The sequence below is a fragment of the Rattus rattus genome, chromosome 11 (assembly GCF_011064425.1).
Source record: "Rattus rattus isolate New Zealand chromosome 11, Rrattus_CSIRO_v1, whole genome shotgun sequence".
NCBI lineage: Eukaryota > Metazoa > Chordata > Mammalia > Rodentia > Muridae > Rattus > Rattus rattus.
The window spans coordinates 20,978,968-20,990,320 of NC_046164.1; the positions used below are offsets into that span (position 1 = coordinate 20,978,968).

Sequence of the window (11,353 nt, forward strand, 5' to 3'; positions counted from 1 at the left end):
GTTCAAGGAGGCTGGCCAGGGAGTCTCCGGATAAGATGACTGGCCCCAAGAACTCGGGTGCCTGGGGGTATCTCCAAACTGCTCCTTGGTCGGATTCAATTTCTTCCTCTCACAAAGAGAGCCGTGTCACTAGCTGGCAGAGAAGAGAGCCAGCCTAACCTCTCTACTTACCATCAAGGTTCCACTACATCGGACTCATAGAGCTACCCATCAGCAGAACCTCGCTGCATCCATCCAAGTGTCTTTATTAGATTGTACTGGGGATGTCCAGGCAGCCTTCCTTCTCCAGTGCTCTGCAGCATAGAGGTTATTGTCTTTGTGGGCATTTGGCTGTCTTTTAAAGTCTCCATTGGCTATTTGTCACTTTTCAAACCTCCGTAAGATTTCCAGGATGTATTTTAATGTTTAAGTGCGTGAGTGTTTTGCCCGGTTGAATGTATGCATATGTACTATGTTTGGGCCTGGGCCCATGGAGGACAGAAAAGGGCATCATATGCCTGCATCTGGAGTTAGTTACAGATGGTTATGTGGGTGCTAGGAATCAAATTCAGGCCAACCACTCTTTTGTTTTTAAAGTTACTTCCTTCACTAGTCTTTTTCTTTTTTTTTTTTAAGATTTATTTATGTATTATACATAAGTACACTGTAGCTGTCTTCAGACACACCAGAAGAGGGCATCGGATCTCATTACAAATGGCCGTGAGCCACCATGTGGTTGCTGGGATTTGAACTCAGGACCTCTTAACTACTGAGCCACCTCTCCAGCCCCTCCCCTGCTTTTTCTTCATGGATATTTTAGATGTTTGTATAGGATCCTTATGCTTGACTCCCAACAGACCTGAGAAAACATGAGTCAGGGAAGGGAAATGCAAGACCACGAGTCCTTAACTAAAAGCCTGGAGGCAGTGCATGGTCGCAGAAAGGTAGGAGTTCACACAGCATGCACCATATCACAGTCGGAAGTCAAATGTGCTGGGTGGCTGCAGCAAGGCGCATGTGTCAGAGTCAGAAGTCATGGATATTCAACCTATGTGAGAACAAACGCTAGCCTGAACAGGTCCCACCCAGGCAGGCCGTGTGTTACCACCACTGGAGAATATCAAAAATCCTCATTTTTTTCTTTCAGAGCATTTTGCATTTGAGAAATGTCCAGAAAGGATTACAGCAATGTACAAATGCCTTGGATTCTAGGCAAAGAAAACCAACCTGATAAAGGATATTAGAAAAATAACCAATCTCACAAGAACCAAGAGGATAACAAGTTAAAATAGAGAACCAACACTTGTCTAACTAGCAGCTGCTTTTTATTTTCAGGAGAAAAATAGCAGTGAGTGCTTTAGACCACTGCAGTAAGAGTACAAACCAGGGCTGGGAGAGATGGCTCAGTGGTTAAGAGCACTGACTACTCTTCCAGAGGTCCTGAGTTCAATTCTCAGCAACCACATGGTGGCTCACAAGCATATGTAATGTGATGCCCTCTTCTGGTGTGTCTGAAGACGGCTACTATGAACTCAAATATATAAAATAAAGAAATTTTTAAAAAATGTAGTACAAACCAGGAGTTATCAACAGCCTCACAATATAACAACACTGACCTCCAAATTGCTTTTCCAAGAACCCATTTTCTATACAAGTAATCAGCTATTAGACCAAGCCTTGGGGACAAAGGTGTTCACCGAAACAATGATTTAAATCTCATTTTAAAACAATCACTGACGGGGTTGGGGATTTAGCTCAGTGGTAGAGCACTTGCCTAGCAAGCGCAAGGCCCTGGATTCGGTCCCCAGCTCTGAAAAAAAAAAAAAACCAATCACTGACAACTACAGCATACCGAAAAGGAGGCACTGTGTGGTGAAACAAGGTGAAGCTATGGGAAGGAACCCTAAGACACCTTTGCAGTGCTTCAGAAAGGGAGACCACATATGACAAAGGTAAAAGGGACCAAGGCCAATAAACTGTTAGGATATTGCCCAAGGTCAAGACATGAAGAAAGATCAGAATGGAATGCAAACTGAGGCAAGTTCCTCTAGGTAAGAGATCAAGGGTAACTCTCTCCTTCCTCCCACACAAACTGTAGGAGGAACTTTTCAAAACTATCGAGAGCACTGCAGAGGGAGTCATGCCGCTGTGACTCCTCATAAACATTTTAGAATGAAAAGAATTTTCTTTCCAAAGAGGAAAAAGAATGGTTTGGAATGCACTTTAGAACTGAGCACATAAGACAGACTGGTGAGGCTCAGGCAACTCTGAGGAACTTCCCACCTCTCACAGGGTCTACATTCCCAGCCATTAACACAGGACCAGTGCTGTGGAATCACACAGAGGAAGTGATCTGTGTACAGAGACCACTGCCTGTCATAAACACTGATTCCTCCTCCCCGAAACAGTAAAGAAGCCACGCTGCACTAATGCTGACTTTCAATTTTAAATTTTAGTCCTTCAGTCTTAACCAGATCTTGTTGTTGTTGGTTTGCTCTCGTTTGTTGAGACAGGGTCTCTCTGTATAACCCAGGCCGTCCTGAAGGACCAGGTTGCTTCGAATTCACAGAGATAAGCCAACTTCTGCCTCCTAAGTGCTGGGATTGAAAGTGTGCACCACCAGGCTCAGCGTTCTTACAGCAGGTTTTTACTCTCTTGGCTTAGTAGCCTCAAACCTTTACCAAACTCCTTGCTGGGTACAACATTTTACAGACATTAAGATTGTACAGTATTAAATCTAATTAAATGTGGCATATAAATGATACATATTATAATCCCGGAGTAAAGACAAAAATTGCATAGATGTCATTTACACATAAATAAATAAAAGAAAATGAAATTTTAAAGTCTTTACCAATTCCCAAAATACAACCACAAAGGTTACTGGACAACTCTAAGAAACTAACGTTAAACTAATGACAATTTGCTTTTGTTTCTTTTCCTTTCTTTTTCTATTTTGTATTTGTTTGTTGTTTGTTTGTTTGTTTATTGGCTTTAGGGATTGAAGCCAGGCGTTCCTGAACGTGACAGGCAGCAGGCAGGCAGGGTGAGTGTTCTACTGAGCATGTGAAGCCCAGAAGCCATGGTACAATGATGGCAACTTTTGATTTTAGGCCTTCAAACTTACACCAAATTGTTTTCAAATGACAGTGTTTTTTTTAATGTGTGTCATTCTAAATGTTATCATTAAAATGGCCAAATATGCAATAAGACTTCAACATCAAAGCCAAACCATTTTTTTTAAAGTAAAAATCAAAGTTTTCTGTTTGAATCACCTGGACTGTGGCTTCTCACATTCAAATCCAACTCCTCCCAAAGCTTCCCTCATTCTTTTCTGAAGGACTAGGGGAAAAAAAAGAAAATACACAGAAGAGATAAAGAAATGACAGTCACTGGAAACATTTTTCATTTCCTCTTTAAATTTGGAGTAAGCATGAAATCCCAAGCTCCAAACAGGATTTTTTTTTTTTTTTTTTTTTTTGTTCAAAACCCTGTGCCCAATGTCTATGAAGTATGTGGAATTCAGCCTGGCAGCTACCCAGCCACAAGAGAACCCAGAATTTAATCAAACATATCTTCAACATCTAAATGAGGAATCTGAGGCTAGATGGATGCCCACAGAGCCTAGGGACTGTGCATCCCTCACGGCACCAGTCCTGGAACTGTTTTATCATCTCTCTACTCAAGGGCTATGCCCACTGACAAGAAAGGTAAGAAACCAAGAGGCACCAGAGAACTTAAGTAAATAAATAAGGCAAGACCTGGAAAAGCATCTCTGGTGCTTGCACGATAGCGTCCGATGCCACTTTTTAGATGGTTTACAAAAGGGAAGTGAAAGAGGCTGCCGCCCACTGTGACGCTCCCCGTCCTTTCTCCATGGTATGGTTCAGATGACTACTACACGCTCATGATGAGACATCTGGGCATCTTAGAACTCTTACAATTTAAGTCAGGCTGCTGAGGTTGACTTAGCCTCTATTTTGTCTGGGAAGCAGTGAGGCAACAGTAGAAAGAAAATGAATTTAAAATCAGGCAGGCTGCATTCTCATTCTCTCACACTCTGCTCCCTACCCCCCCACCTTTCCTTATCCAATGCTTACTGATACAATACCTATGGTAATGACAAGCCTCAGTCTCTCTACAGAAACAAACACATCTTGGGTTATGAGGAATAAGTTCTAAAATACACATGAAGCGCCCACCTAAAGCACACAGCGGGCTGTCTACGTGAGTTCCCAGCTCTTTCTTCCTACTTCTGGGCTTCAAGTCCCAAGAGATTGATGTCCGCCATTCCAAGCTCGTCTCTTGATACAGGCCTCAAAGCCTGCTAGCAAATCTGAACTTCTATCCTTGCCATCCTCCATACTTCATTCTTTTTAAGCATTAACTCTCACCCCAAAAAGGTTACAAATAGCATGGCTAGGTAGGACTTTCTTCAGTCACATTGCAGACTCGGATGTTGTTTAGAAACCCAGCAAAACATACAGCTACTCTAGGAGTGGATTTCTCCTGATGGCTGATTACATGCCTCACTTACTAAACTGTAACAATCTGGATCCCAGGTTAAGCATTTTTTTTTTTTAATTTCCAAACTCTGCAACAAGTGATACCCCAATACCTGCAGCCCTCAATCTACTTTGAACCTATTTTGTACTGACAAGTCCCAGCAAAGAAACACAGAACACACAGGAACATCTCCCATCCAATAAAACTTGTCACTAGCTTCCCTTCCCCTAGGTAGATGGCTGAAGGAAATGTGGATCTGCTAATAAATACTCAGGAGACACATTTTCTATCTATCCTGTTCCCTTGCTAGCATGTTCTGGTTCCTAAGAAAAGTTAAGGCCACATGATAAGCCAGTTTCAAAGCTCTAAGTGACTAGAACGTTCTCAGAAAAGAAGAGCAGTACGTTTACTTTATAGAGGAAGGCAGTCGCTGTTGGAAGCTTCCCAGCTGCTTATTATTTGAGCCTGAAGAGGAGCCACCCCTGAAGGCAAGCTTGGCAGAGCCTGCTGACGTAAGAATCAGCCTGTGGTAACCCCAAATGGCCAGGAAGGCTTAACTTTTTTTTTACGTACTTCAGTGAGGTGGCAATTAAGAGGGGGAAACAATTATTAAGAATCCCTGGTGTGTGTCTTATAAAAACAGGAGCACCAGGCAAAGGCTTCCTTAAGTAAAAGGTAGAAATCTCAGATTTCAGTTAGAAACTCCCGCTGATGGCTTAGTTGAAGACAACACTCAGCGTCTTGGCTGGTGGCTTCCACCCGGACCAGAGTTTCCTTTTGTGATGACGGGGGATTTGATACAAAGAAAAAGCAGTATACATTATAGATGTCCTTTCCTCTTTCCCGGCCTAATTTATCCAGGATATATGGGGAGAAGTGAGAAAACCCCGACTTACTAAAAGAATCCATAACCACCTGCAAAGACTGGTACGTTCAAGGTTTTAATATAATGCAAAGAAGAAAATAAAGCGAGAAAAGAGGCTGTAAGGCAGAACCCGGTCCCGGGTGTCAAAGATCTTCGGCCGGTGAGGCCTTTGAGGACCAGGACAGTAGAAAGGGGTCCACGGCTGGGGAGAAGGCACCCCAGGAAAGCAACATCCCGCCGTTCTTAGAAGTGACGGGAAGGGAAGGCGGGATCCCGGCAGGCGGGTGGGGAGGGACTCGAGCAGTGCTGCGCGCCGCACCCGGCCCGGGCCACCCCGGGACACCCAGATGTTCAGAGCCTGATCCGGTAGCAGAGCAGGGCGTGCGCAACTCAGGGCGCGGCGGGGCAGTGGGCTCGACCGGTCCGGACCAGTCCAGCCCCTGGCTCCCTTCCGTACGCAGACCCAACTCAGTAGGCATCCCGACCCGAACCAAGCACTCACCCGGGGCTACCAGCGGCGAACTCACAGCGCCTCCCACGAACACCGAACCAGCAAGCACAGCAGACCCCAGGAGTCCCCACGGAGCCATCGCCGAGTCCCTCTGTCTTTCTCGCCCCGGCTTCGACGTCCCGAGCCCAGGTAGAGGGTGAAGCTCGAGGGCTGTCCCGCCGATTGAGCGCAAAAGCTTGGCCCCGGGAAGCCCCTACCCGCTCAGCCTGGCCCCGCCGAGGACCCGCCCACCGCGCGGAAGCCCCGCCCCTGCTCGCCGCACCCGAGTCCCCTAAAGCCTGGACCCGCCTCCGCACGCACAACCCTGCCCCGAAGTCCAGGCCGCGCCTCTCCTGTCACTCCCCCTTCCCCTCAAAACCCTTGGGTCGGCGTCTGATGCGCGCCTAAGCCGTGGCCCCGCCCACTGCTGACACTCTCCGCCTCCTCTGTTGGGCGGGCTAACCCTGCCCAGAGATGTGGCGACTGCGCGGGAGCCTCGGGCTGGGGCGGGTTGCTCCTTCTCCAGGGTCCTGGGACGAGACGGACGTGGAAGAGGAAGGCAGGGAAGTTAGGGCAGGAAGCCCAAGAGGGTGAGTCTGAAACTCCCAAGGCCGGCAGTTTCAGAGTGGCGGGATGTTTTTTTTTTTTTTTTTTTTTCTCTACTGGAGTCTTTAGCCAGTTAATTAACCTGGGTTAGTGGTCTAGGAAGGAATGCCACGTTCAAAGTCATGTTTGGTTGTTTGAAAATTAAGGATAATTGATGAAAAACTTTTAATTGTCCCCATACCATTCTGTCTAAACTACTTCTGTTGAGGAACACATTCCCACACGCTTCCAGGAATAATTTACAGGGCTTTTGTTTTATTGGTTGTTTGCTTGAGTTGTGATTGGGTTTTGTTTTAATCATCTTGCAAACACTCACCTGGAACAGTTCTTCAAATTGTCCAGTCACTTCTGTCCTCGCGTTCTCACATCAGCCCTGTAAGATGAGTATTATCCCCATTTCAGGGGCCAGGAAGTGAGCCCACGATGTCTGGGCTACCTGGGCCACCATGCTCAGTATAATTATCTCCAGTGTTTGCTCATGGCTTTAATCTCAGCACCTGGCTCAAGGACAGCATGCATAAGTAGTTGTTAAAGGGGAATGAGCCTTTTTCTGAATAGCTTCAGTTTAACCAACCAATAGCTTCATATTAACTAAACCGTGGAGACTACACACACACACACACACACACACACACACACACACACATATATATATATATATGGTCCTTAAAGCCCAATCTTGATGGATATGAGTTGAATGGAGGGTGAGTCTTCAGCTCCTTCTGTAGACTGACTGGCTGGTGGCCTCTAAGTTTCAAGGGGGAGTTATTTCTCCTCTCTAACACCCTCCACCCTTCTGTTACAAACAGCACTGATGTTTTCCAGAGAGAGAAACTACAGGTAGCTGAGACTGAATGTCGGAGACCCTGCCCTTAAGCCAAAGAAGGAACTATGGGTCCTGTACCCCGTTTGTGGCACATCCTGTAGTCTGACAAACATAAAAGAAAAGTCTTTTCTACTTTTATATCGAAGAGAAAGCTCGAGAAGAAATGCAAACCAAAGATGTACTGGCCGGGTTTTTTGTTTTGTTTTGATTTGATTTTTTTTTTTTTTCAACTGTCAACTGGACAGAAACTAGAGACTTCCGAGAACCTGGTCAATTAGGAAAATGTCTCCCTAAGATCAGGTTGTAGGTAAGCCCGAGGGCATGTTTCTTAATTAGTGATTGATGGGTAGGGCCCAGCCTATTGTGGTTTCTGTAAGAAAGCAAGTTGAGCAAGCCTTGAGGAGCAAGCCAGTAACCAGCACTCCTCCATGGTCTCCTTTTCAGCTCCTGCCTCCAGGTTCCTACCCTGCTTGAGATCCCGGCTTGATTCCCTCTGGTAATATACAGCAACGGGGAAGTGTAAGCCAAACGAGTCCTTTCCTCCGTGTGGCGGTTTGAATAGGACTGGCTCCCATAACTCATGTGTTTGAATGCTTGGTCAACAGAGAGTGACACTATTAGAAGTTGTGTCCTTGTTGGAGTAGGTTGGCCTTGTTGGAGGAAGTGTCTCACTGGGGATTGGGCTTTGATATCTCAGAAGCTCAAGCCAGGCCTAGTGGTTCAAGGCTGCCTGAGGATCTGATGTAGAACTCTCAGCTACCTCTCCAGCACCACGAGTGTCTGCATTCTGCCATGCTTCTGACCGTGATGATAATGAACTGAAACTCTGAACTGTAGGCCAGCCCCAATTAATTGTTTTCCTTTATAAGGGTTGCCATGGACATGGTGTCTCTTCACAGCAATAGAACAGTGACTAAGGCACTCCCCAAGTTGTTTTGGTCCTGGTATTTCATCAGAGCAATAGTAAACCCTAAAAAGGAAGCAATAGGGCAAACAACCGTATGGTTATCTAACTATTAAAGGAGAGAATCCTGGGCTTAGAAATCGAAGGACAAATTATCAACAGTCGCCAAACCAGCTGCATCATTTATTGAAAATGCAGAGCTAAGTGCTAGAAATAGGCCTGGGGTCCCAGGAAAGTGCACACAATCCAAACTCTTTTGGCAATACACTTTTGCCTCAGCAGAAGGGTTTGTAGCCAAGCCAGGTCAAGCGGACAAACACACCCAGTGGCTGTCCCCGCTGGGTTTTTTTATTCCTAAACAAAAGGGGTGCTGTGCCTCACTCTGAGTGGTCAGAGCTCAACCTCATGTTATTATGTGATTGGCTAGTTTAAAGTGACAAAGCTTGTAAAAGGGATGCAATTTTCCTCAGGGAGGCAACCCTGAGCACCTATTTTGATTTCAAGAAGTGCCAGCCCAGGTGGAATTTGAATTTCTGCTAAGGAGCTTCTTTACAATTTTTTTAAATGGCACTTTGTCTTATTTAACCCTTGGGGGAGGGGCATGACTTTGTTTTTATTACCTTTCCCCTAATAAAGAAGAACAAATTTATGTTGTTTGCAGGAAATGTGGATGGAACTGGAGACCATTGTGTTAAACAAAGAGACATTGGGAAGACAAAATAACCATAAGAAAACCAAACACTGCAAATGTTTTTCTCTCTTGTGGAAGCTACATTCAGAGAAAAATAGGACATGAGAGGAGAAAGGAACCAGGCTAGAGAGTGGGAATGTGACCAAAGGACATTATACATATGTGTGGAAATGTCTTTCTACAGATAATATGTGCTCGTATAAATGCGTGCGGGGCTGTTTGGTTAAACATCCCCAAGATTTCCAAGAACACACCACACCGTCAAACCACTGCTCAAGCCTTCTTGATCACACCAACTCTATTTCTGAAATTCAGACTGCAACAAAATGTGTACACAGGTATCTATTCCAAATGTAGAACACTTTCTCTCTCACAGGTCAATTAAAAAATGAATGATTTTAAACTTTTGATTAAATTTTCATATTTGAATTGGATGTCTGTTTGTGGCTCTGTAGAAATAAGAATGTAGTACTCGAAACTAGGGGTATGCCCCGTTAACGACCCACAACTTCTCACTTTCAGAATGAGAGCGTTAGGAGTCATGTCTGATAACTCATATCTACTGGCAGCTGAGGTTGGAAGCTAAGACCCTGAGACTCTAGATAACGTTTAGTACTCTATAGCTGTCCTAGTCATTTTTACATATACTCATATTCATGCATTTGAATAACTTTTTAGGAAAGGGGGAGGGAGGGAGGGAGGGAGGGAGGGAGGGAGGAGGGAGGAAGAAAGGACATTTTTTTAAAAAGACTAGAATAAAGGAAATAAATAAAATGAAATTGAAGTTATGTTTTCAGGTCCTGACTTTTTTTTAAATTAGATTTTCTTATTCCTGTGTGTGTGTGTGTGTGTGTGTGTGTGTGTGTGTGTGTGCGCGCGCGCGCGCGCAACACACATGCAGCTGGTGCCTGTGGAGGTCAGAAAAGTAATCAGCTCCCCTGGCAATGGAGTTATTTGTGGCTGGCTGTGAGCTGCAAGTGGGTACTGGGGCTGACTCAGCTCCTCTGCATGAGCAACAGGTGTTCTTGATGGCCAGACCTCTCCAGCCCCAAGTCCCAAATCGTACAGACTTGTTTACTTGAAGAATGTTCACCAATGGGTATCTAAAATCATGCTGCTTTATTTTAAATGTGAAGACCAACTGTGCTGGAGGTTCCTTCTGTCTTGCAAAAGGTTGTATTTCTCATAAAATTGGCATTACAAAGTCAAGTGGTCCCAGTTTTGTTTTGTTTTTCCAACAACAAAATTAAGTCTAGAAATAGCCTAACAATAGCCTTCATTTGTTCATCTCTCGGACTTGCCAAGAACCTGTGGAGAAGGCTTTTTTCCCCCCTGTAATCATTTCCCTACATGTTTACAGCAATGTTTGATTTGGGGAAGTATCATAGTGAACCTCACATCAGAGCTGTAGAAATTCAAAATTAAAGAGGAATATGGCTGCTGCCTGGCCCATCTAGGGTTCAGATCCACTCACCCTTTCCTGGGCTTCCAACTTGCACACGCACAGTTCTACCTCTGAAATGTGGGACACTGGTCTCTCAGCTCTTTAAAAAGTCTCTTCCTCTTAATTTGTCAATGCGCGTTTGAAGTGGGCTTTTTGAAGCTTTTTTTCTATATGTTCTACAGCACTATCCCCTCCAAGCCAAACAACATATATCTATCTTCACCAGTTCAGCTGTGTGTCCTTGCAAAAGACCATCGAGGCTGATGGGAGGGCTGAAGTTAGCTTCCCCGGAGCTGGGGACCGAACCCAGGGCCTTGCGCTTCCTAGGTGGCGCTCTACCACTGAGCTAAATCCCCAGCCCCTTGAAGTTAGCTTTTAAGTTAAAACTACTGTGCTTAAGAGATCTATAAAACAAACAAACAAACAAAAAAAAAAAATGCCTCTAACCTGTAAGCCCCAATTGCCAAAGGACAGATAACCTCCAGGAATGCTGGGGGCTGTGGTTCATGGAAGAGAGCAAACCGCCTGTTATCACTTCTGTAGACAAGCTTGGTTGCCCCAACTGCGGCAAGTGTGCTTAATCACAAGTAGGCAGGAAATAAGTCAGGATGTATGCTTGCCCTCCCCAAACCCCTTAGATGAAGGTAGGAAGCATGTAACCTTGTCGATTTTGCCTTAATATGCACCTACCTGACTAATGTGAATTGTGGCCGTTCTCTGGGAAACCTGGGGAGGAATCTGGCCAGCGCCCATCATTCTGACCAGCATTTAATAAAGCTTGCTTCAAATTTGGCTGTTAATGTTTCCCACATTAGGGGGTGGCAAATGGACTCTTGCCCAGTATTCTGCTCTCACGTCCAATCAGATGTATGAAATTCTGCCATAATTGCCCCTGGCCTTGGGTTCTTAGAGAGGGGCTAGTATATATAGGTTGGGGAAGAGTGAGAGAAGAACTATGAAGGTCTCCCAAGGTACTGTGAAGCCGATATCCATGCTAAATGAATATGGCTGCTTTGGGATCAACCATGTTCCTGTTAGTAAG

The 11,353-nt window shown here is 45.1% G+C and overlaps 1 protein-coding gene and 1 long non-coding RNA gene across 2 annotated transcripts in view; one reads left to right on the forward strand and one right to left on the reverse strand.

Annotated features, from left to right (window-relative positions):
* The window catches only part of Rell1 (RELT like 1), a 59,690-nt gene extending 53,579 nt beyond the window's left edge, over positions 1-6,111 (reverse strand). Inside the window, exon 1 of the mRNA XM_032916378.1 lies at positions 5,853-6,111. Within this exon, the coding sequence (XP_032772269.1) occupies positions 5,853-5,940 (88 nt within the window). The 5' untranslated portion in view covers positions 5,941-6,111. The remainder of the gene's footprint in view (positions 1-5,852) is intronic.
* Positions 6,112-6,179: 68 nt separating this feature from the next.
* LOC116912333 lies at positions 6,180-9,296 on the forward strand. Its single transcript, XR_004389448.1, has 2 exons — positions 6,180-6,430; positions 8,838-9,296. It is a non-coding gene; the product is annotated as an uncharacterized LOC116912333 (long non-coding RNA).
* The last annotated feature ends 2,057 nt before the right edge of the window (positions 9,297-11,353 follow it).